At 41.7% G+C, this 27,686-nt stretch overlaps 1 protein-coding gene across 2 annotated transcripts in view; it reads left to right on the top strand.

Annotated features, from left to right (window-relative positions):
- LOC145402316 (uncharacterized) overlaps positions 1-27,686 on the top strand; it is a 119,199-nt gene that overhangs the window by 66,494 nt on the left and 25,019 nt on the right. The window contains exons 2-3 of one of the 2 annotated variants that reach the window (XM_080274456.1): positions 454-655; positions 20,607-20,797. In XM_080274456.1, coding sequence (XP_080130582.1) covers positions 454-655; positions 20,607-20,797 — 393 coding nt within the window. Of the gene's footprint in view, positions 1-453; positions 656-19,327; positions 19,486-20,606; positions 20,798-27,686 lie in introns of both variants that reach the window. The other variant, XM_080274457.1, reaches the window with a different exon arrangement.

Below are 27,686 nucleotides of genomic sequence, written 5' to 3'. Positions count from 1 at the left end.
TCTCTCACAGTACTTCAACTTCTCTCCGTCCCTCAAACAAATCCTTCCATTTTCCCTCTAATTCTGTTCCTTAGCTCCTGCAGTCAAGACGATTTTATTCACTTACGGGAAAAAAAAAAAAATCGCATTGCATTTGTTAAGGAGGACTAAAGTATACCTCATGTCTCCAGTTAAAGCCTTTTCCAGGTTCAGTGAAATCGCCTCCAGGTAGAAGTAGTAAATCAAACTAATTCGTAATCACTGTGGAGTGAAACTGTCCCCATTTCTTCTACTTTCATGCGTAGCCTACTTTACCCCCTCACATTAACTTACTTTCCTCTCCCACAACCGAAGTTCTTCCACCTTCTTGCCTAACCTCGTTCAAATTCCATATTTGTTTTCTCCCTCGCACAGTAACTTATGACTTGTTTTTCCTCCCTTCCACAGTAACTTATGACGTATTTCCTCCCACAGTAATCCTCGTAACTGGAGTGAGCGGGTACCTGGGCTCGCACGTGGCCAAGTTGCTGCTGGAGGAGGGATACAGGGTGCGTGGGACGGTGCGCAGTCTCAGCAATGAAGCCAAAGTCGCGCCCATTAAGAATTTAGTGCCTGACGCAAAGTTTCCCATAGAGCTAGTGGCCGCCGATCTGACTAGCGATGAAGGATGGGACAAGTGAGTGATATTAATAATACGAGCATATATATATATATATATATATATATATATATATATATATATATATATATATATATATATATATATAATACTCTATACATGGATAGGTAAGTAAACAAATGTAGGTTAGTCAGACCGCCCTTAGGAAGTTTGTTCCAACTGCTGCCTATGAAAGTACCGGCCTGCTGATCTAATCAAAGAAATAGGGTATGACAAACAAATGGTACGACCAGTTGACAAAAAAATACATATGATGACAGATAGGTACATGCACAGACTAAACTCTGTAGACTAATCTGAACAAACAGTGGTCCTCATCAGTTTGTTTCCTGAAGTTGTTCCCCATTGAGTTATGTGACCAAAGAAGGAGGATGTGACACGCGATAGTAGTTTGACATACACTGATAAACAGATAGACAGACTAGCAGCTCGACAGGCAGATAGGCAGAATGATGGGAAAGTAGGTAGATTGGTCGGCAGCTTAGTTTGGTATGGAGAAAAGGAAAAGCTGGGAGGCAAATAAGTAGACACGTCACACATATACATACGAATATGACTATGTACGTATGTAGAAATGTGGATGAGAGAGAGAGAGAGAGAGAGAGAGAGAGAATATGACTATGTACGTATGTAGAAATGTGGATGAGAGAGAGAGAGAGAGAGAGATGGTAATTTTATGTAAATAGGTGCAAATATAGAGACAATACATATGAGCATAAATGCGCATGACAAAGAAAATGGATGAGAGATGTGAGAAAAAGATCGATGTCCTAGAGGACTGGTTCTGGGGGCAAATGATACAAGCGCTTGCCGGGAGCACCTTCTTTCCAGGGATATACCTGTATATATATATGTGTGTGTGTGTGCAGAGTTCTGTTCAGCTCAAAATGTGCGATAGTAATAATAATAATAGTCTGATATAGGCCTAAGAACCATCTGGGGACAAACAGTCAGGGACCATTGATAGAAAAATCTATTGAAATAAGTTGTACTTGCTGTCCGATTCCATAATTCTGTGAAATACAGTAATTGAAATATACTTTTAATACAAAGCATTCTAAAAGGTGTCTCCAATCTAGCGATTTTTCAGGTTGTCAAATATTATTTTTTGTACATTTTTGTTTTGTGTTAATTGCTATTATTACTAATGACAATATTATTTGTGCTTATATAGGTTTAATTGGCTTCATGTAAATTGCAGGTGGCCTGTATTTGGGAGGAACCTCAGATAAAGTCCCGTTTAGGGCCACCAAAAGCCTAGAACTGGCATTGTTGATATACAGTATAAGTGGATCACAGACCTGCTATACCATAAATACTTCAGTGATCACTGCTCCTCTGAACTGTCTGCTCCACGTCCCTACGACGGGCACATAGCATCTGTCTAGCAACAAATTTTCATCCCTTTTTTGTCCAGCACTGATGCAAGAGTTAACTCATTATTCCCAGTCATTCATGTATGCAACAGGTCATCTCTGGAGCTGTCTTCATCTGTCTATATTTTCTACTACCTGTGACCTCCAGTCTTTTAAACAGTGTGTCCAGGCATCTTGAAATGAACAGATCTTAAATCTGGCTCTCTAATATCCTGTTTCTATTTTGCTCTTGGAGGGAACAATTTGCCGGCTTCTAGCCTTTGGTTTCTTCTTCCTTGCAGTATAAAAAAAAAATAATAATAATAATAATAAAATAAAAAAAACATTTTAGTGAGGATATAGATTAGAATTAGTAGACACAAAAATGCACTTGCTGCCAGTTATACACAAAAATGGCTGAAGATGGGTTAGATAGATGTAGACTGACAGGCAGATAGATGAATAAAGTGATATGTGGATATGTAAATTCAGACAGATCTGGATACCTGTGCTGCCAATGTTAATAATAAAATATGAAATAGATATGTTACCATATCATGATTTTTGCTTTCTTAAGCCCCCCTAAAATATGGTATCACAGAGATTCATAACATAAGCTTTGTTTTATATTTTACAGTCAGTGGGGAGACACACACACACAAAAAAAAATCCAACGGCAGCATTGAATTGATCCTTGTGTCCCCCCAACATAAGATTCAGTATTCTTTAGGGTTTCAGAGGTAAAAGACATCAATGTAAGATAGGTAGTGCAAACATGTGAATAAAGTTGTAAATCTATAAATATACCAGTACAATAATAATAATAATAATAATAATAATAATAATAGTAATAATAATCTATCTAACTATTGCCAGATGCCTTAATCCCATAAGGGGTGGCCACAAACAAATCACCTCCATGTCGCTCTGTCCCCTGCCATTTCATTTTCCTGCTCCCAGTTCACACCCCCCAGTCTCATATACCTCTCCACTCCATCCCTCCATCTCATCCAAGGACTCCCCCTCCCTCTCCCTCCCTCCACCTCACTCACATACACTCTCATCAGTCTCTCACTCTCCATCCTCTCCACATGTCCAAACCACCTCAGTGTGCTTCTCCTAACGCTTCATATCACATCCACATCCACACCACAACGCTCCTTCACTTCCTCATTTGTCAGTCTGTCTCTCCATGTGACTCCACATGCTCCTCTCAAGTAACTCATTTCCACTGCTTTCACTCTTGACTTCTGTCCCTCCAACAAGGTCCAAGCTTCACTTCCATACATTAGACTTGGTATCACAGTAGTCATGTACTAGCTTTTTCACTTCCATGCTCACTTCCCTGTTTCTTATCACTGCTTTCAAGGAACCAGCAACCGTTCTTCCCTGTTGCACCCTTTCAAACACTTCACCCTCTAAATTCCATCCTTACTCATCACACTACCCAAGTACTTAAACATACTCACATTTTCCATTTCCTCCTCATCCAGCCTCACTGTACATTCACTGACTTCACTTCTCTCAAAGACCATAACTTTACTTTTCCCTACATTCACCTTTAGATTCCATTTCTTACACACAGTCCCAAACTCCTCCACCAAGCCTTGCAGCTCCCCTTCGTCATCACTTTACACAGTATTATCTGCAAACAACAGTACAGCAAGTGATCAAACACTGCCCTCTCTCACAAGGGCCACTCCAACATCCACTGCCCTACCATTTATCTCTTTTATAACTCCAGCCATATACAGATTGAACAACCATGGAGACATGACACATTCTTGTTTTAATCCAGCCTTCAAATAGAAGAATTCACTCAGTTCACTATCCACACAGGCTGCAGCCTTAGCACCCTCATACATACTCTTCACGACCTTCAGCAGCTTCCCATATACTCCATATATTTGTAATACTTTCCTCAATCCTTGTCTATCCACCCTGTCACATGCTTTCTCCAAATCCATGAAGGCTGCATACAACTTCTTTCCCTTCTTTAGAATCTTTTCCACTAAAGATCTAAGAATGAATATCTGATCTACACAACCTCTTCCCTTCCTAAAACCTCCCTGTTCTTCTCCAACTAATTCCTCTGTTATCTCCCTAACTCTGTCAATAAGTATCCTACCATATACTTTTCCTATTACACTAAGAAGACAAATGCCCCTATGATTACCACACACTTCTTTTTCCCCTTTTCCTTTGTACGGGGGAATAATTGTACCTGACATCCAGTCCTCTGGGACTCTACCTTCTTCCCATGCTAATCTGTACATCTTCCACATCCATTCTACTACTATCTCTCCCCCATGCTTCAGCATTTCACCACACACTCCATTAATTCCTGGTGCTTTCCCAATTTTAACTTTCTTCATTGCTTCCACAACTTCCATCCTACTGATTTCTTCCTCTCTTCTCACATTCCTTCTCCTTCCAGCCATTCTCCAGCCACTTATACTTGCATTACCTTCATTCTCCATGTTCAACAATTCCTTAAAATGTTCTCTTCATCTGCTCACTTTTTCTCTCTTCTCCACTAGTAATCTACCATTTTTATCTTTTACTCCCCAGCTAACTTCTTTGGCACCCTGTCTAACTTTATTTACCTCATTCCAGAACAATTTTTTACATTCCCTCCACTTTACACTCAAGTTCCTTCCGAATTCCTCATCCACTCTCTTCTTACTCTCTCTTACTACTACTGCTAATAATAATACAGTAGAAGTCCGATTTTTCGGCATCTATGGGACCAGGCAAGTGCTGAAATATCAAAATTGCCGAATTATCGAAAACCCTACCCACTCAGTACCTTATATGTTTCGGTGAACACTATCATCATTACTCATATCATTACAAATGTGTTTGGAGAGAGTACTGTATACTGTTTGATACTGTACAATACTGTAATGAATACAGTACTATACATGAATATGAAAAATAAAGAAATTAGTGAACATACTGTATATAAATGTAATGGTACAGTAGGCCTACAAGTTCACATGCACTTACCTAAACTTATAGTAGGTTCCTTATTTACATATGTACAATAGAAGGGGTTGATTGGAGTCTGCTACTGCTGGAAGAAGTCCCCAGCAGAAGAGGGTCCTGCAACAGGCTCTAAGGACTCTTCTCCCTGTTGCTGCGGCAGTAGAGCTTGAGGTTCAGAGACTGCTGTTGGTGATGGAGAGGAGGGAGCAGAGGAGCTTACGTTAAACTCATCCATAATCTGTTTCCTACTCATGCCAGCCTCTAATTTTTTCAACAGCTCAATTTTCCGAGCAATAGTCAACATCTTATGTGTACGCTTCTTGCTAACACCAGTTAACTTTCCACACGTGGAGGCCATTTTCAAAGCACACAGATGTTTATACTGTTCACAACACACGGCTGGTCCACTCAGGTGTTACAAAGCTCCTTTCTGATGTTACGGTGCTTACAGCACACTCGAATAGTAATTTCAGAGGTATTTCGGTACGAAGTTCACAAAGCACACAGAAGAATCAAGAGAAGTCGGCAGCAGCACGGCAACAACTCGGAAGAATGGCGAAACAGATTTTCTTTCCCATGCTAGACTCACTACATGTTTGTTCTCTCTTTATGCTATAGGAGAAAGAGCTAGCCTCTGAGCTTCATGGCAGTGGTAGACTCGTTCTACCACTTTCACTATCTCACTCACTAAGGCAGGTAAAGGCGGGTAGCTAGCTGGCGAGCCTCATGGAGAATTTCAAGACTGACGAAAAAAATCGGAGAATCTGCCGAACGATCGGAGATTTTCGTAAATGGGACTATTTCTCAAAACTGCCGAAATGTCAGATTTGCCGGGGAATTGGATGCCAAAATATTGGACTTTTACTGTAATAGTTTGTAACCAGTGAAACTGCATTTTGCTAATCTCTGAGGTACTGTACTGTGCACTCATTTCCATGGCCAGAGTGAAAGCAGATTATATTTATGAACTGCTGCGGGAGATAAAATGCAGCTGTATTTCTCTGAGCATACATACATGTACCAAGAGGTGATGCACTCCCAGACACAATGTACTTATGGCACTTACAAAGACAGACAGTAGACAACAAAAAGAGACCTCTCTACTCTGCAAATAATACAGGTATAGCAGATTTGTGATGTCCAGTGCCTTTCTGGCATGGGCCTCTCCATCCACTACAAGACCTAGCAGACCAAGCAAAACACACAGAACATTTTGCATCATTACTGGCAGCACCAATATCACTGCCACAGCTCACTTGCAGTTTGAAACTTGAGTCCTTCCTGTTAGGTAAATCTATATTATACAGTAATCCCTCATTTATCTGAACATAATAGAGCCAAAGGCATGTCCGGATAGTGGCAACATCCGGATAAAGAACACTATACCCCTACCATACCCAGACCCTACCAATACCCAACCTCCAACCTATACCTAACCTATTTCTACAGTACCTATGCTTAATTTGGCAGTGTTTTCCAGTCAGTCAGGCATATTTAGACATAAAACACACGTAGGAATATCCAACGTAATGCTAAACACCAAGAAAGCCTTGCAGAAAAAACCATTGAAAACCAAAATAATAACACCCTACCTATACACTACTGTATGTACAGTACTCTTCCTTATTTTGGCAGTGTTTTCTGGTCATTCTGCCATATTTTGACATCAAAACATCTATCTATCTGTCTATTGCCAGATGACTTAATCCTCTAAGGGGTGGCCACAAACAAATCGCCATGGTCGCCCTGTACAACGCCATTTCACTGCCCTGCTCCCAGCTCACACCCTTTTCTCTCATATACCTCTTCACTCCATCCCTCCATCTCATCCTTGGCCTCCCCCTCCCTCTCCCCCCCTCCACCTCACTCACACTCTCTTCGTCAGTTTCTCACTCTCCATCCGCTTCACATGGCCAAACCACCTCAATATGTTTCTCCTGACACTTCCTATCACATCCACATCACAATGCTCTTTCACTTCCTCATTTGTCAGTCTGTCTCTCCATATGACTCTACATGCTCTTTTCAAAGAACTCATTTCCACTACTCTCACTCTTGACTTCTGTCCCTCCAACAAGGTCCAAGCTTCACTTCCATACATTAGAGTTGGTATCACAATACTGTACTGTCATGTAGTAACTTTTTCACTTCCATGCTCATTTCCCTGTTTCTTTTCACTGCTTTCAAGGAACCAGCAACCTTTCTTCCTTGTTGTCTGTACCCTTTCAAGCACTTCACCCTCTAAACTTCCATCTTTACTCATCACACTACCCAAGTACTTAAACACACTCACATTTTCCATTTCCTCCTCATCCAGCCTCACTTTACTTTCACTGACTTCACTTCTCTCTAAGATCATAACTACCGGTACTCTTCTCTATATTCACCTTTAGATTCCGTTTCTTACACACTCTCCCAAACTCATCCACCAAGCCTTGCAGCTCTCCGTCTTCACTTAACAACACAGTATCATCTGCAAACAACAGTACAGGGAGTTTTCAAACACTGCTGTCTTTCATTAGGGCTGCTCCAACATCCACAACCCTACCTTGTATCTCTTTTATAACCCCATCCATATACAGATTGAACAGCCATGGAGACATGACACATCCCTGTTTCAATCCATCTTTCAAATAGAAGAATTCACTCAGTTCACTATCCACACACACTGCAGCATTAGCACCCTGTACTTTCCACAGCATTCAAGAACTTCCCATCTACTCCATATATTTGTAATACTTTCCACAATCCATGTCTATCCACCCTGCCATATGCTTTCTCCAGTTCCACGAAGGCCACATACAACTTCTTTCCCTTCTCTAGAAACTTTTCCACTTAAGATCTAAGAATGATTATCTGATCTACACAACCTCTTCCCTTCCTAAAACCTCCCTGTTCTTCTCCAACCAGTTCCTCAGTTATTTCCCTAACTCTGTCAGTAAGTATCCTACCATATACTTTTCCTGTTACACTAAGTCACTAAGAAGACAAATGCCCCTATGATTACCATACATAGGATTATCCAAAATAATTTTCAACATCAAGAAAACCATGCAAAGAAAACATTAAAAGGCAAAAAACACTGTACCTATACACTACTGTATGTTTTTTTAATGTCTGACTCTGGGCATAGGCTTCACAGCCTGCTATCAAGGCCCAGTAGTCCTTCTACATACCATACACCTCTACATGTCACCACTTCGGCGCTAACACCCACCGTCCATATTGAATACATGCTAGGGCTGTCTCATACAGGACTGGTGTATTGGTATTAGCGGGGGTATTTTTACGACATGTCAGCGGGTCTTCTGGTAGATCAGTAAAGCCTGAGTTTAATGAAATTCAAATCCTTAAACTGTTCCCTGCCCCAGCTGGGATTTGAACCTGGATCCGTTAGGACCCCACGCCACCCCTCTACCGATTGAGCCACCGCCTCCCCCTTCTATTTTTGTCACTGTTTTCAGGTCATTCTGCCATATTTTGACATCAAGACATGCATAGGAATATCCTAAATAAATTTTTACACCAAGGAAACTGTTTAAGAAACCTAAAGTTACGTGCCAAAAAACATTCGGTTGGGAAATGTTGGGGTACTTACCACCAAGTGCACCACAGACAGGCTTCTTAACCCGCACACCTCCAGCAGGTGTAGAGTTGTCCCATGTGGTCTAGTAGTAAACATTCACACCTAGCAAATGTCCAAGAACTCCTGCTCCTGAACCTGTTGGAGCTGGACAGTGGCTGGTGACGTACAATGCAGTAATGGTGGCCTACAGTACTCACCTCAAGAGACTCCGAAGACAACCGCAAACTTACGTCCAACGGAGACTCAGCGGCGGTCGACATGCCTGGTTGCGGATCCGATGGTGAAGGCAGGAAATTAGCTGGTGGTGGTGGTGGTGAGAATGGGCTGGCACCTGTGGAGGTCACAGGCTTGAAGAAGGAGTCGATCCTGGTCTGACAATAGGACTGATGATTCTGCTGGAGGATGACAGTGTCCTGGACTCCCTGTAGCTCTGTTGCCAGGCTGAGCACCACCAACTCCCTGTCACAGTGCAGGTGCTCAGCATACTCCAGCACCCCTTCCAGGTAACCACGGAGGACACTGAGACAAGGGATTGAAGGAGTTGCGGAGGGCTGCGAGTCAGGGTCCTCATCCTCATCCTCATTGGTCTCTGTCCTCTTCCATGCCCGCAGAGGCAGCAGTGGCTATCTCCTCATCAGACATGGTCTGATAACCAGGATTGCCACCATCGTCATCCAACCAATCCCTCACATCATCGACGTCCATTTGCTCTCCAGCTGTCCCAAGGCAGCTGTGGAAATCATCCATGTCAAACCCCTGGAAGTCATGCTTGGTTTCAATTCCCTGGAGGAGACGAGACCAACCACTTTCGAGGGTTTTCACCATGACTTCCTTCCACACATTTGCCCAGTTGAACACTGCAGACTTCAGGTCGAAACACCGAAGATTCTGCATGCTCTGCTCCCCACGTGTGTCCTTGGCAACGTCCTCATCCTCCAGCTCATCCATCACCTCGTTCAGGAGCCTCTGGCAGTACAGTTTCTTCGCACCCATGATAACACCCTGGTCCATTAGTTGAATCAGAGCAGTCATATTAGGTGGCAGAAACATGCACCTAATCCACCCGTCATAAGCAACCAAATCCTTCTCAGACGGACACGCAGGGGCATTGTCCAGGAGCAGCACTGCCTTCACCTGGTCGGAAGCGATACCAAGGACCTCTGGTTGATAACGGATAACCTCCTTGACGAAGTGTCTGTGGAAACAATCTCTGAAGATCTTAGCAGTAAACCAGGCCTTCAAAGAATGATACCACACAACTGGTAGACTATCCATCAACCCACAGAGACAGCATGGTTGTTTTGCATGCCCGACAGCAATGGGTTTGAGGCGATGCGTCCCATTAGCATTGGCACAGCACAAAACAGACACACATTGATTTGGACAACTTTCGATCTGGCACAGTCTTCTCCCTTTCCTCAGCCAGGGTGTTGGTGGACAAGGAGTGGTAGAACAGACCAGTTTTGTCAGTGTTATATACGGTACTTGACCAAGGGCAGGGCCTTCATCCTTGATCAGGGCTGCACTTTCTGGTGAAACGGGTCTACTTCCTCCACAGCCGCATCCAAAGCCTCGCCGTGTGCCTTACGGCCAGTAAGTCCACGGTGAAGCTTGAAGTGAAAGAGCCATTTCTCGGATGCCTTGAAGTCCTGCATGTTGTGCAGGCGTGCAAACTTCTTGGCAGCAGCCGTCACCTCGATCCCATGCACTAGCACACCAGCACCACGTTGCTGGCTAAACCCCTTCAGTGTCGACTTGTCAGTAATGGTGTGCTGGGCCTGGGCTGTTACCTTCCTGTCGCCCCTACGTGTGCTTTTGCCGAAGTCCTCTCCGTACTGTGTAAGTTTGTCACGTGACTTCTTGATATCAGGCAATGTTGAATGGGCTAGATCATATTTGTGAAGTACAGTACAGGCAGGTCCTGATCTTACAAGCTAATTGAGAGCAAGGATTTTGCTCGTTAGCCGATTCTCGTTAAACGAAGTGAAGAACTTATGAAGCTAGTAGGGGAGTGAAAGGTAAAAATGGTAGCTTTCTAGATGAGAAGGGAGAAAAAGTGAGCAGATGGTGAGAACACTTAAATGAATTGTTGAACATGGGGAATGAAAGTAATGTGAGTATAAGTGGCTGGGGAATGGCTGGGAGGAGGAGGGAGGTGAGAAGACAGGAAGAAATCAGTAGGATGGAAGTTGTGGAAGTAATGAATAAAGTCAAAATGGGGAAAGCCCCAGGAATTGATGGAGTGTGTGGTGAAATGCTGAAGTAGGAGGAGAGACACTAGTAGAATGAATGTGGAAGATGTGCAGATTAGCCTGGGAAGAAGGTAAGGTCCCGGATGATTGGAAGTCAAGTATAATTACAGTAAAACCTCGATATAACAGATTTCAATAGACCAAAATTCACTTTTATTGGACTTGAGGAGCTACCGGATTAAATTCCTATATATTGGAAAAAGTCCAATAAAGCCAAAAGCAGTCCGGACTGCCTGACCACTTCTGCTATGTTTCCCACAGTAAGGTAAATAAAAGACATGTTTATCAGTGTACAGTACAGTATTATTATATATATCATACCATTTGATTAATGTAGTGAAGTTATAACACAGTACAGTACCGTAAAGGTAATCAAAACAGTTTAAAAACCGTTCATGCGATCCAGACTAATGTGTTAGCAGGGGGAAGTCCAGATGTCGCTTTTATCGGAATTTTGCATTTTTTGGAATTGTTTAGGCCCCAATTAGTCCGTTATAGTGAGGTCTTACTGTATTCCCTTCTGCAAAGGGAAAGAGGAAAAAGAAGTATGTGGTAATCATAGGGGCATTTGTCTTCTTAGTGTAATATGCAAATTCTACGATAGGATACTTATTGACAGAGTTAGGGAAGTAACAGAGGAATTAGTTAGAGAAGAATAGGGAGGCTTTAGGAAGGGAAGAGGTTGTGTAGATCAGATATTCATTCTTAGATCTTTAGTGGAAAAGTGTCTAGAGAAGGGAAAGAAGTTGTATGCAGCCTTCATGGATTTGGAGAAAACAAATGACAGGGTGGATAGAGAAGGATTGTGGAAAGTATTACAAATATATGGAGTAGATGGAAAGTTGCTGAATGCCGTGAAGAGTATGTATGAGGGTGCTATGGCTGCAGTGCGTGTGGATGGTGAACTGAGTGAGTTTTTCTATTTGAAGGTTGGGTTGAAACAGGGATGTGTCATGTATGCATGGTTGTTCAATCTGTATATAGATGGGGTCATAAAAGAGATACAGGGTAGGGCAGTGGATGTTGGAGTGGCCTAAATGAGAGAGGGCAGTGTTTGGAAGCTCCCTGTACTGTTGTTTGCTGATGATACTGTGTTGTTAAGTGAAGACGAAGGGGAGCTGCAAGGCTTGGTGGATGAGTTTGGGAGAGTGTGTAAGAAACGGAATTTAAAGGTGAATGTAGGAAAGGGTAAATTTATGGTCTTTGAGAGAAGTGTAGTCAGTGAATGTACAGTGAGGTTAGATGATGAAGAAATGGGAAATGTGAGTGTGTTTAAGTACTTGGGTAGTGTGATGAGTAAGGATGGAAATTTGGAGGGTGAAGTGCTTGAAAGGGTACAACAAGGAAGAAAGGTTGCTGGTTCCTTGGAGGAAGTGATAAGAAACAGGGAAGTGAGCATGGAAGTGAAAAAGTTATTACCATGACAGTATTGTGATACCAACTCTGACATATGGAAGTGAAGCTTGGACGTTTTTGGAGGGACATAAGTCAAGAGTGAGAGCAGTGGAAATGAGTTATTTGAGAGGAGCCTGTGGAGTCACATGGAGAGAGAGACTGACAAATAAGGATGTGAAAGAGCATTGTGGTGTGGATGTGGATGTGATAGGAGGCATTAGGAGAAACACACTGAGGTGGTTTGGCCATGTGGAGCGGATGGAGAGTGAGAGACTGACGAGGAGTGTATGTGAATGAGGTGGAGGGGGAGAGAGGGAGGGGAAGGCCAAGGATGAGATGGAGGGATGGAGTGGAGAGGTTTATGAGAGAGGGGGGTGTGAATTGGGAGCAGGGCAGTGAAATGGCGGGTGACAGGGTGATGTGGAGGCGATTTGTTTATGGTCACCCCATGTAAGGGATTAAGGCGTCTGGCAAGATAGATAGATAGATAGAAGAACTTATGGGAAAAATAGGGTTAGGAAGCAAGGCCAAAACTGACTTTCTGATCATTTTAAGCTGGAGTAAGGGGTTAATACAAGAGGGTAATACACACCTGAAGTATAAAAACCACATTAATATAAGCAGAATAACATAAACTATGGGTAAAATGGGGATGGGGTGAACAATCAGCCAAGTAACCTCCACCGACCACCAACACTTGTGACAGACAATTTTAAGCAGGAATAAAGGGTTAATACACATGAAATACAAATACCCTCATCTCAATTCTCGTAAGTTGGGATTCTGGGGGGGTTTTCCTGCTCATTAAACAGGTGGTAGTGCAAATTCCAAGGCCTCATATTAGCGTATTATCTTCAAGTGATTGCTTGTTAACTGGGACTTCCCTGTATGCATCCTGTGGGCCAGCCTGCATCAACCTTGCCCAATATCTCATGTTTCTTCTCCAGAGTCAGAACCTCTTCCACATCTCAGGTGGTGGTGGGGCCACCGCCACACACACAAGAATACAGCAGAGGAGGGCTATAACCTGAAGAAGGTAGGAGACCACCACAGAAGCAACCGCATTCACAGCCATTCTTGCAAGCGAGTCACTTAGGTGAAACAAAGGCAGGAACTGAGGTGCAGGCTCGTGTTGGCCGGCAAGCAGTACAGCGTTGCCATATCGCACCCAAACACAGAAGCAAAACACATCAAACTGACATTTGCATATAAGGTTCACTTACGTTCGCCCAGGCAAGGGTTAGCAAGTGATAGCAACAGCGGATGACCAGTACATCACCGCCTCAGGCATTGTATGACTAATATGGCCTGTCAGACGACTCCGACCATTCTGTAGGGAAGTGGACAGGTGTGCGCGGTGGGGGGTTTTACACTAATCCCAGTGGCCAGGGGTCTTCCGCCATTCGGTGTAGAGGCAGACAGGCGCTTTTAACATACATTTACTCGTGACGTGTGGTCAGTGTTACAAGTGTGGTGGCCACCAGGAACCCTCGGCCAGGAACGACGCTCACCCTGTCGTTTTAGAAATAACCACTGGATATTCTCGAAAATGTCCTCAATGTGTTTCCCAGGCAAAATTATATTTTCTTGAATATATGCTCAGTGTGTTTCCTAGGCAAAATTACGTATGTTATCATATCCTAACCTAGCCTAACCAAACCTAACCTATCCCATTAGGGCTGCTTGGCTAAGGTGGCTGGCTGTGGTATTGAAACGAATACCTGTACTGAACAGAAGTGTACTGTACAGTACATATGCACATACAGTACTGTACACAGTACTATCATATGCTTTTCTAAAGAGGTTACTGATAATGTAATCATATCATGGGAAGGAATCTGTGTGTGTGTGTGTGTGTGTGTGTGTGTGTGTGTGTGTGTGTGTGTGTCTGTCTGTCTGTACTGGTGGCCACGCAACATTGGACATTCAGCAGAGAGGCGGACGGCCGCTGTCACTGAACATGTACTCATGGCTTGTGATCTGTGTTCGATGGTGGTGGCAGCTGGGAAAGACTTAGCCCAGTGGCTGTGCAACATTGGACATTTGGAGGGGATGCATACAGATGTTTTGACGCCGTTTGTGGGAAACATTCATATTACTCGGGTGGTGGAGGTTCATTGGGAGTGATTGGACGAGTGCGTGACTTTGACCATTCAGTAAAGGGGCGGACGGACATTTTAGCTCTGGTTGTGGGTTACTGACTACTTCCCACTCACGGCTCAAGCCCAGTGACCATGATACTGAATGTTTGGATGTGTCGACTGGCCGGCCAAAGTTCTCAGGGACTTTTACGTCCGGATAATAGCAAGTAAATTCGGATAATGGTTTAATACAGCCAAGGTCCAGCATCCGGATAATGAACACATTCGGATACTGACCATCCGGATAAATGAGGGACTACTGTAGTACAATACACAGTTCTTGGAGGTAGGTGGTGGTGACCATCATCCACTCACTTGATGTAGTGCTGCTTACTTTTTCCTTCACCTATGTCATTCATTTTCTGTGTCTGCTCTCCTGTCGTCCTATTTCTTCCATCTTTCCTGTCACTTTTTATTACTCTTTTTTCCTTTCCAGGTGGCTTTACATTGAGTGACAAGCCCAATGGTTTCCTGTAAGCCAGGAAACCTTTTACAGCACTGGGTGGTAACCACATAACCAACCGATATGTATTCTCTGTGTGTCAACTAGTGGGTTGGCGGAGGATAAGTGTCCCTTCCTGTAAAACAACTAATTCAAAGTCACATGTCCACCTGTTACAGGATTATAGCATCTGGCAGTAGATAGATACAGTAGACAGTACAGTACACAGTTCTATACAGCAGTCTACTAACGAATAACACTTTTGTCATTATATGGCAGTGCCAATAACATTAGCAGACAACAATACCCTACCCACACACATTCCAACACTACTCTTTTCACCTTAACTTGACCCAGATTTTTGTCCTTTTGTAGCTTATTTCTCATTGCTCAAGTGAAAAAAGAAAAAAAAAAAACAGTGCTATGGCTCAACATTCTTTCAATAGCACTCCTTTGCGACTACTAGCATCATATTTTAGTACTAATCTATTGCTGCAGTTCAGCATTCAAGATGGGAAATGGCAGTTTTAAGCTAAGTTGAGTAAATCAATCAATCATTTCCTGTGGCACCCCATGGGATGCATAGGGCCTCGATGAACTCTCTCCACCAATATTTGTCTCTTGCCATCACCTTCAGGTCCCACCAACACTCCTCTCCTGCTTCTCTTTTCATTGTCCTCAACCAGGTTTCCCTCGGCCTACCTCTACCTCTTCTTCCTCTAGCAGTCCACTCTGGCACATCCTGTATTAAAATACCTTCTTTTCTGTATATGCGCCCCAGCCACTTCCAGCAAGACAGTCTCACATATTCATTAACTGGTTCCACTCTCGTCATATCCCTAACTCTTTCATTTGTAACTCTGTCTTGCCACTTTACCCCAAGAATCCTTCTCAGTATTTTATTCTCAAATCCTAATACTTTCTGATCTGTTGCAATTGTACTGTACCATGACTCACGCCCATAAATTAAAATTGGTTTAACCATGGACTTGTAAATTTTCACTTTAGTATGTACCGAAAGCATATTATTCCAAACAGATTTCAACATTCCAACAGCTCGTCAAGCCTGTCTAATCCTCTCCTCAATTTCATTGTTTAATGATCCATTAGATGAGACAATCGTTCCCAGATATTTAAAGTTTTCTACATTATTCACCACATTATTCCTAATTACACAATTGATTTGGTTCACGTTTATAGAGTAAATACAGTATAAAAATGAAGACATAGTGTACTCACTTCATGTGCAAGACAGTACAACTCAGAAAACTGTACTGCAGTGAAAGCCCCCTCTCTTCCTGACATCCACCCATCAGAGGTAACCTTAAATAGAGCTGATCAAGTTCACCTAACCAAGCCTAGACTTGGATATCACCCAACCCCTTAGGTACCAGCTTAGATCTAGGGTGGGTGGAATCACAGATGATACATGCCACTCTTGTAGAACAGGCCCACACAACAGAGCACTATACAGCTCATACCACATAAGACGCAGACACCACATCAACAGTGTGGTGAACCCATGGGACAACCCCATAGGGACAACTGCTTACCTGCAGTTATGGGTCTGTTTGACTAGGTGAACTGAGGTTGAGTAACAACAATACACACTACACCAAGCCCAAACAAAAATGGTTGTGTTAATGGGACAACTGTGTTAGTACAGTATATATGAGACTTGCATGTTAAAGCACATAGAATGTAACTAAAGATGAGAGCCTGCATAATTTTTCCTTCCCCAAGATAATCAGTCAAGAGTACTAAATCATGATCCATTCATTCAGAGATGCCAGAATACAATGTGCTGGAAAGACTGCAAACTACCTAAAATCTATCTAATATCTGATCACTATCATAACACAGTACCATACTGGTTTTTATTACAATGCTGTACAATCTGCCATATCATAATTATACCATACTGATTTCTTCCCTTGTAGCAACAGCCATTTCAGATGTATTCATCATCATCATCATTAACATTGTATGTATTAATATATACTGTAATACTGTCTGTATGGCTGCATGCATAAAAAATGTTACCCAACCAACTCATTCTAGTAGACCTGAGGCAGCTTGCATTTAGTTGCCAATAATGAAGGTATGCAGTAACCAATTCACTTTGAAGACTTACTTAGAATGTTTGTATTAATTCCAGACTGTTTTATTGAGTATACTGTACAAGAAATGCCTAGCATCAAGGGAGTTATTGATGACAATACCTCACCTCTCCAGTTAAAAAAAAATAAAAATAAAATATAAATATTTCCTGCTTGTTCAGTGGTAGAAAGAATAAAAAGATTAGAATCTAATTATTCATATGTTGAAGATGTTAAATGCCATTGCATTAACAGATCATTACTGCACTCTGATTTTATGGATGGAAATATATACTGTACAGTATTTTTTCTGCCCATCACAGGTCCCTACTAAGGTGAGGTGGATGGAATACTCTTACAACAGCAGCTGTACTGTTTAACTACAAAGGAATGTGTTCCATCAACTTGAATCAATTCATAACCATTCTTATCCCATTCACCAGTGTCTCCCTATGTGTCATATACTGGTTAGATAAAAATACAAATCCCTAAATTTGTTTATTTTGGGATTTCCTCTTACGTCTCAATGACTCACTTGTTGTAATTTATGTACAGTATAGGCTAGTTCTCCAAGAAGTATTGTCACTTTTCTTTCCCTCCTGTCTGAACTCACTTTTCTTTCCCTCCTGTCTGAACAATTATGATGAAAAATAAAAAAGCATTTACTAATTATGCAGATATTTTCACAGTTCCAGTTTCATTTCCTCAAGAATTTGCCAGTTCCAGTGATTCCAGTTTAAGGTTCTGCTCCACATCACAAGGTACTGGGACAAATACTTCACTGGGGGACTGTACTTATTTCTTTAGCTCAGTCTCCTTATTTTCAGTAATATGTACAACATTACTCTTTTCACTTCTCTCTCTTCAGCCACAGCCATCAGAAAAATATAAGCAGATGCTGATTTTCTTTACTGTAAATTGATGGCTGCTACAGTACAGTGATCTGATCTATTCATCACCATTATCCTAATCCTGTTTCCCAAGAACATAAGGTGTCTGTATGACCAAATGCCATAGCAGCAAGATAAAGTGGGAAATATATAGCAATGATATGATCATGCTGGCTTTGAATTAGAAAAATAAGGTAGTACAAGATTCACCCTCCTTCAGACCCATCAAGGGAGGGTAAAATGGGTGGGAGGGAAATCCAAGAAAGAGCTTAAGTACATAATTTCTTTTATGTTTAAGACTACACAGTCAACCCTCAGAGAGAATGAGTTTGAAAAATTTGAGAAATAAATACAGAGCCCATCTTCAGAGAGAATTTCGTCCAAAACAATAGAGAAATAAATTAATGGGACCCACCTTCTGAAAGAACGTACTGTAGTCTGAAACATTAGAGAAATGAATATATGAATCCATCTTTAGAGAGAATGTTTTCTGAAACATTTGAGAAATAAATACACAGTGTCTCTCTTCACAATAATAAAGTAAATAACTAAACAGAATCCATCTTTAGAGAGAATGTAGTTCAAAACATTAGAGGAATAAAGAACTTTAGCTCTTCCCCTGTTTCCCTCCCACCCTTTTCATCCACTGTCACTATGAATCAGTTATATTTGTCAAAACAGCAACCAGCAGTACCTCAGGTTGTGAGCAGTGTTATGCCAATACTATTAGAGGAATGGGGGGGGGGGAAGGGGCTACTGTCACTTTGCTTTACAATTTACAACATGTTAGGAATAACCATGTGGTAATGTACACCGGTCTCTCATTTAGCTCGGGTAATTTATGCTGTCACATTCATGTGTTACAGAAAACTGTGTTCCAGAAGTACAGCACTATTGAAAAACCATTGAAAAGGCCTAATTGCTTCTGACTGTTTGGCCAGAGTCACCCTTTCTCCTTTATATCTTTACATAAAAGCACTCTAAGCATTTTTCCTACATACATATGTTGTTATAACAGTGTACTGAACACAGCATACAGAACGTAACACAACCCAGACAAGACACATACATAGAACACAAAACACTGACACTGGAGCTGACTACAATATCTGGGAGTGACTCAAGCCACACTATTCACAATCAGATTGTGTAACATGCGACAGATGTCACAGTTTTACTCATTGTGCTTCTGAAATCCACACAAGAAAATGACGTGCTACATGAGGGACCAGTATATTTTTCTTACCCTATCCTCTGATTTATCCCATCCTGGTCTGCCAGTCTATCTAAGTACTGCCTGATGGTGTAACCTAAATGGGATAGTCCATCAAAAGGACCTCCAAGTTTTTCTCTCCCACACAGAGACGACTCCTTCCAGGACATTCCATAATCTCTCACGCATTCCACTTGAAGTACTTTGTTTTTTTGCCTGGTTGTAATGATGTTCACATTTGCGCTGGTTTCTTTATGTTCATGTTCTAACAGTTTTCTGCTCAATTTTCTCTTGGTTGAATACTAAAGGGCTTTGGAAAACTGCGCCAAAGTGGTACACACAGCTTCCCTAAGTGGGCCTGAGGCAGAGGGTCTAGCTGAGGCTACAACCCGCTTCCTGACTGCCTGTACTGCAGCCAAGACCATTACCAGGGTTGTCTTCACCAGCTGCTCCAACACCATCTTTGGTTAGGGGACAACCACAAAGTTCTTCAATATCCTGGATCCCTGCAGATTCCTCTTTTAGCATTTCCTTGCTATTTTGTCCATAGAAGCATGACTGAAATTTTTCAGATGTAGGAGACTGGATTGACTGGAATATTTTTGCTCCTTGCTTTGATTGTCCTGTATTTTTTTTATTTCCCATTTGCATTTCATCCAGCATTCCCTGTTACAGTATCTGCTTTCATTGTTCTTCGACCTGCTCCAGCTACTGTGTGTGTGTGTGTGTGTGTGCTCGCGCGATGCGTGAGTGCTTCCTTTCAGATATGCTTTTTTGTACAGTACTACAGTAGGCTGGTTGTCAGTATGTGTGCAATTTTCTTCTGCTAGTACAAGGTGCAAAAAAAATTTCACCAGAATATGATGGAAAACAGATACTGTGCAACAGTTTGAACACTTAAAACAGCAAAGGATGCAGAACATGTAGTTTCCTGATACAGTAATTCCACAATTATTATGGAAGAAGATACAGTGCCACCAGTGTAAGGGGATAATCTTCTTACAGAATTTCTTTTTAAGAACAAAATCATCAGTTTTCAGTGTCATCTTTTTATCCTTTCACTGTACCATCTCTCATTTGAATGACTGGAAAGGACAATTTCAAACATTTGTGTGGCCCCTCTATGAAGGAATACAATATGTTTGATTATGAAGTCCAACTTGTTACTGTGTCCTTAATCCTTCCATCTTTCCTGACATTTATTTACTGTTATTGTTACATTCTGGCAATGCAAGGATGTCTTGGAATAAGTAGAATATGATAGTTTTCTCTGATGCTGATTATATGGCTGATCACCACTGGAGGAGGGGAATGCAGTGCCAGTCCATCATCTATTCCTAAAGCCTTCATGATTCCTTTTTTAGTCATAATATTTATCTTTCTTCTTACTACCTTTATATTTCTTTTTTTCTGTTTAGTAACAATATTTACCTTTCATTTATGTAGCTGCAGCATAGCATATTATTTTTATACTTGTCTTCTACCTTTGTACTGTACCTGTATTCCTTTTCAGTTCTGTATAGTTATAACATTTACTTTTCTTCCTTTATTCAGTTTCTACTTTTTCTCTACCTTGTGTTGTGTTAGGGCGGTAGAGGGGTGCACTGGTGTCATGCATGTGGCAAGCCCGTTCCCCGATGCCACCCAACGAGTGGTACCTGAGGAAGAAGTCATGGGTCCAGCGCGGGAGGGGACACTGCGAGTATTGAAGGCCATTACAGCACACGCTCCCACTGTCAAGCGCGTTGTCCTCACCTCATCTTTTGCCGCTGTTTTTGGTATACCTGCCACCATTCTTTTACAGTACAGTCAGTCCTCTTAAAGTCTGGGATATGGGCAGACAAAATGCAACTTTCAGTGAATCAGCTTCAAGTAAGACATGCTTCTAATTTATAAAAGGATCTAAAACCATTTTTTTTTTTTTTTATCTGACAAAAACAAAAAAAAGTTCTGAGTAATGTAAAGTAAAAAAAAAAAAAAAAAAAATCCAGATTAAATTTTGCTGATGATAGACTTTTCAAAATGGAAGGGTTAGGTGTAGCCTTTATTCACCACTTCACAATTAGGGCATACTTCTAAGTAAGAAAAAAAAAAAAAAAAGTCCTGTGGTAACAAGTACAAGATATAAATGACACTGCAAAACATATGCTTGTTACATCAGTAGACATTAGTAGAGCCTTTGACACCATCCCCCAGTGGAAACTTATCACCATAATCTACAGCACAAAAATGGAGAACATCACCAAACATTGGCTTGCCAACTATTTATCTGGTAGACTAAAGTATGTTACACTCCAGGGCAAGCCATTATGAACAACGAAATTCCACAGGGATCCATTCTTTCACCCACCTTTTTCAACTTGTATGTGCTTGATATTCCCACATCCCAACAAATATTGCCTCAGATGCAGATGACACATTGCACACACAGCTTGCACACTGCAACAAAACTGTCTCAACACATTTAAGGCAAGGGTCGAGGGCAGCAGGTTAATGATCACTCCAGCCATATCCACCACCACACTCATCATCAGCAGCAATCTTATCATGAGCACAGGGACACCTCAAGCATCACAATGTACTTCTGCCTTACACACTCTTCACTAACATCTTTGAAGTGACATATAACACTGGACTCACATTCAACAACCTTATACAAGACATCAAGAGGCAGTGCACCCTCAGAATCAGCACACTCATCACAATTACTGTACAGGGACAGACTGGGCAACAAATGGACACACCTTGTTTGCTCTGTGAGCAATGTATCAGATCAGCGATGTCCTAACCTTCCCTGATAAGGACCTCCATCATATTTAATACCCATTACAACACCTTGTAGACCATTCAGAATAATGCTCTATGCATCATTACTGGCCACACCAAAATAATTCCCTCAGTTCAGTTACACTTTGAAACTAAAGTCTCTCTTGGAGAATATCTTGATATGAGAGGCACACAGTGACAGCCTGTACTAACACATAACACCCTTGTCATTTATGACAGAGCCATAGATATAGAGCACAAATCGCTGCAAAATATTGCCAGACCCTCTTCAGCTATATCCTACCTCCAGACATTCCAACACTAGGAATAAAAAACACTTACGTAGTCATTACACATGCAGGACTTTACAAACTTGATCAAAATATTGTAGACCCTCGCTTTTATGGACCTAGCCTAGATAGACTGGATGTCGGAATTAACAGACAGCACAAAGGCCACTGAATTTCTGTCTGCTCTAATGAGCAATGTCCGTTAAATGGGGTGCCTTGGGGTGCAATACATGTGTTTCCAACTCTTTTTCATTCCATCCTGGCCTGATATTGTCCTCTTCCATCATAACTGCAGAGTTGTAATAACAGACTACAGTGTTGTAATACTGTACTAGTCGTGAAGAAGTGCCATGACAAGGATGTGAAGTAAGCTTCAGATGGGCAAAACTAAGGGTATAAAATGGTTATAGTTTTCATTTTTAGTGCTAGAATATGCTGTTGTACTCATTTATTTCCAAACATGTGCTTGAAATCCCACCTCAGGAGACCATGGGTTATAACAGACTATTAGCGTTATCGGATCAGACGTCCACTTAATTAGATCATTATAGCGAGAGTCTACTGTATTGTACTACAAGCCCCCCCTCCCTTCCCAACATCCACCCATCAGAGGTATCCAGAAGTAGAGCTGATCGAGTTTACCTGGCTAGGCCAAGATCAGGACATCATCCATTCTTCCATAGTTATTAGTTTAGATTTGAGTTGGATAGAATCACAAATGACACATGCCTTACTTGTGGAATAGGGCCACATAACAGTAGAGCACTGCACAGCATATAGCACATTAAAATGCAGACACAAAGTCAACTGTTTAGGGGACATATGGGATGACCCCTTAGGGAATATATGGCAGCATTTGTCCTTGGTTATACATGATATGCCTGTTGAAGTTGGTGGCACGCTCACTTGCCACTCTTCTGAGGTGATTTGTGAGTAAGTACTGTACAGTGCAAAATGAATTTCGGGAGTGATGACAACACTGATGAAACACCCCTTGTTTTTAAGAGGAGCATTTAACTACTTCAGTCAGAGGATGTCAATTTATATTTTATTCTTGTTGCACTCATATATGAATGTAGGCACTGTAGCAGCGAGCTTGCATACACCAGACATGGGTGGGCATCTCTACTATTCAGTACATGTTTAAGCCATGCTTTAATGGTACTGAAGGGCAACAAATCCCTCAGATGATTTTATTTCGAGCTCAGGAAAGTGCCTTAGATGATTATATTTCAAGCTCAGGAGAGCACCATAGATGATTTTCTTTCACGCTCAGGAGAGCACCTAAGAAATAAAGGGGTTAGTGAAGGCTATATGTAACCTCTTCAGTTTGAAAAATCTATCCTAAGGTGTATAGAGCATTTTTATGTAGCAGGAATAGAATTTAAAACACAGTCATAGTGAAGGGGTTAACTGAGGAGTGTGCTTGAACTGCACACTGTTAATCTTAAAATTCAAATTGATCACTGCATCCTAAATACTGTATGGCACAACTCGTGTATTATATTGCAGAGTAAGATAGGTTATAATCCATACGTATGTCTTGTCTCATAATTCTGCAGCACAACAACTGTTTTGCATGTAACCCATGTCACTGTTATGTCAAGTCAGTACAGTACTTTGTGGGCTCTTGTTGTATAGGCTGTGACCACTGTGATCAGGCAAAAAAGAACAAACAATCTACTACTGTCATTATCATCATCATACCTCCACCACCACCACCATCATCATCATCATCATCATTATCCTGAACCTACTTCCCACTTAATTTTAGATAAGGTGGGATCCAAAAATAAGAAAAAGAAACATGAAATAAGAGAACTATTAACAGCATGGGCTGTGAAATATGCCTTATGCTCATTCACACATCATTCAATTTGAATTCTGGCAGCACCTCACAAGCATGGGCTTCAGCACTTTTGTTTTTTTCTCTTCATATATTTACACGTCAGATACACATGTCAGGTACCGGTAAATCATTTTACTGACCAAGAAGTAAAACCAGAAATACCAAACCTTCATGTCCTTTTCCATGCATACCTTACTAAACTATTTTAAATTCTGGTCAATTTACTGAGGTCTGTCATCTTAAATACCATACTTTTGCAGATACTCATTTACCATGTCCACCCACCTTTTTTCTTGACCTATGGCATCTCCTTGGACCATCAAACTGTCTCACATATACCACACCATCTGCATTGTTTCCCCCTATATGACCATAACATTTAAATAAACTCGTTTTGTATTTCACATATTTCAAGAATCACTGTTTTCTGTGATGTCCAGTTTACACAAATCACATGCATTCCTCTACAGTCTCATTTCCTTTGCTCTTACTCTTCATTTTTCAACTCATACCATACCAGTAAAGCAAGTGACAAGTGAGCGAGCGTTTGTACACAAGCCTATCGTCGTAATTTCATCGTAAAGTAAATTTTCAACATTTCTGGTGAGGTAGTTCTACAAGAACAGAAGAATAATTGAGCTAAAATATTTACTTAGTCACATTCTCTCTCTCTCTCTCTCTCTCTCTCATACACACACACACACACACACACACACACACACACACACACACACACACACACATTCCCTTTGAAAGCCGGGATTCCAAAGGGTTTCTTTAGTCCCATGATTGAATATACAGTATTGCTAACAACAAAATTTATTCCTGCTGAAAGTATATCTTCTCTGTCTCACATAGTAGAAAAGTTATTAGCCTCTGAATACCATCGCAGTTGGGCTGTGTCGTGTCATATTAGGCCGCTCATTTCTCAGCTGAATGTAAACATCACTTCGCTACACTTGGTCACTCACTCGTAACAAGAGTCTCACACCTATACATTCATGTGGACACCATCACACCTTAATGTTGTCTCCTTGCTGCCTCCATATTCTTATCTTTTTATCAGGGTAACCTTTCATTCTGATATTAACATGCGATTTTGCCACACACTGTACTCTAGGAATACAAAATGCATGATGAGGTTATAAATTTTAACAACAAATCAATTACCAGACAACAGTACACCATGAAAATAAAGGGCTAGAAAAGCTCAGTGGCATTGCTCGTGCATCATGACTATAGGGTTGGTGGTTCGAGACCACACCAGGGTTGTGTATTTCTGGTAAGAGATGTAGTGCCCCTCCCCGGAAAACAACTAACTAAAAAAACAAACAAGAAGCCTCGGACAAGGACTGACCAAACGATGACGACCCAGGACCGGACAAAGGACTTGGTAATGGGTACATAGAATGTAAGAGGAGCGAATGATGAGGTGAAAAAGAGAGAGATTGTTCAGGTCCTTGAGGGTGCGAAAGTGGATGTATGTGGAATAACTGAAACAAAATGGAGAGGAGAAAGTGTGAGAGAATGGGAGTATGGATGGGGTATATGTGCAGGAGTAGGTGAGAATGAGAGGGCAAAGGAAGGAGTATGTATAGTTGTGAGTAAAAGATGGAAGAAGAGCATAAGACAGTGTGGATCAGTTGGGTCAAGGATTGTGTGGGTAAAGTTGAAAGTTGGAATACAAATGTGGGCGATTGTGTGTGTGTATGAGCCAATGCAAGATTGTGCTAGAAGAGTTCTGGACAAATGTAGAAGTGTGCATGGAAAAGTTTGGAAGGAATGAGAGAGTGTTTTTGATTGGTGATATGAATGGTAAAGTTGGGAAAGTGAAGGTGGATGGAATAGTTGGTGAGTGGGGTGTGCCTGCTGAGATAGATGAGAATGGGAGTGCGTTAGTGGACATTTGTGCTGGGAGGGGGTTGGTGATAGCCAATACCCTCTTCAGGCATAAAATGATCCACAGGTATACATGGCGAGTGATGAGAAGGGTGGGTGGTGAACTGAATGAAAGGAAGGCAATGATTGATTATGTGTGTGTGGATGAAAGGATGCGAAGATGTGTAATGGATGCAAGAGCTTATAGAGGTTGGGAGAGTGGACTTTCTGACCACTACTTGGTGGTGGCCAGAATTAGGATTCAAGTAAGATGGAAGAATAGAAGACGGGAAAGACGAGAGGAAGGAGTAGTTGCAAGGAGAGTGGAAAGGTTACAAGAGGATGAGAAAAAGGCAGAGTATAAGAGAGAAGTGGAGGAACGATTGGGCAAATATGAATTGGAGCAGATGGGAGACGTGGAAGGTGTGTGTAGGATATTTACAGAAGAAATATGTGCAGCATGTGATGTGGTGTGTGGAAGGAAGAGAAGATGGAGGGCGGTGCAGGGAACAGCATGGTGGAATGAAGAGGTGAGACAGGCTGTGGCACAAAAGAAGAAAGCATACAATGAATGGATGAGAAATAGGGGCGTGGAAGAAGTTGAGAGGCGGAAGAGAGAGTTATATGTAGAAAGAAAGAGAGAGGTGAAAAGATTAGTAAGAGAGAGTAAGAAGAGAATGGATGAGGAATTTGGAAGGAATTTGAGTGTAAAATGGAGGGACTGTAAGAAAACGTTCTGGAAAGAGGTGAAAAGAGTAAGACAGGGTGGAAGTGAAGTTAGCAGGGGAGTGAAAGATATAAATGGTAGATGGCTAGTGGAGAAGGGAGAAAAAGTGAGCAGATGGAGAGAACACTTTAAGGAATTGTTGAACATAGAGGATGGAAGTAATGCGAGTATAAGTGGCTAGGGAATGGCTGGGAGAAGGAGGGAGGTGAGAAGACAGGAAGAAATCAGTAGGATAGAAGTTGTGGAAGCAATGAAGAAAGTTAAATCGGGGAAAGCCCCAGGAATTGATGGAGTGTGTGGTGCAATGCTGAAGCATGGGGGAGAGGTAGTAGTAGAATGGATGTGGAAGATGTGCAGATTGGCCTAGGAGGAAGGTAGAGTCCTGGAGGATTGGAAGTCAGGTATAATTATTCCCTTGTACAAAGGAAAAGGGGAAAAAGAAGTGTGTGGTAATCATAGGGGCATTTGTCTTCTTAGTATAATAGGAAAAGTGTACGGTAGGATACTTATTGACAGAGTTAGAGAAAGAACAGAGAAATTAGTTGGAGAAGAACAGGGAGGCTTTAGGAAGGGAAGAGGTTGTGTAGATCAGATATTCATTCTTAGATCTTTTGTGGAAAAGTTTATAGAAAAGGGAAAGAAGTTGTATGCGGCTTTCATGGATTTGGAGAAAGCATATGACAGGGTGGATAGACAAGGATTGTGGAAAGTGTTAGGAATATATGAAGTAGATGGGAAGTTGTTGAATCCTGTGAAGAGTATGTACGGTGGTGCGAAGGCTGCAGTGCGTGTGGATGGCGAACTAAGTGAATTTTTCTCTTTGAAAGTTGGGTTGAAACAGGGATGTGTCATGTCTCCATGGTTGTTCAATCTGTACATGGATGGGGTAAGAAAAGAGGTGCAAGGTAGGGTAGTGGATGTCGGAGTGGCCCTGGTGAGAGAGGATAGTGTTTGGAAACTCCCCGTACTGTTGTTTGCAGATGATACTGTGTTGTTGAGTGAAGACAAAGGGGAGCTGCAAGGCTTGGTGGATGAGTTTGGGAGAGTGTATATGCAACGGAATCTAAAGGTGAATGTAGGGAAGAGTAAAGTGATGGTCTTTGAGAGAGGTGAAGTCAGTGAATGTACAGCGAGGTTGGATGGTGAGGAATTGGAAA

This window comes from Coenobita brevimanus, chromosome 57 (assembly GCF_032717465.1).
Source record: "Coenobita brevimanus isolate Jiangsu-jjx chromosome 57, ASM3271746v2, whole genome shotgun sequence".
NCBI lineage: Eukaryota > Metazoa > Arthropoda > Malacostraca > Decapoda > Coenobitidae > Coenobita > Coenobita brevimanus.
Note: the sequence above shows the minus strand (reverse complement) of the source record. Positions and strands in the feature narration are given on the sequence as shown.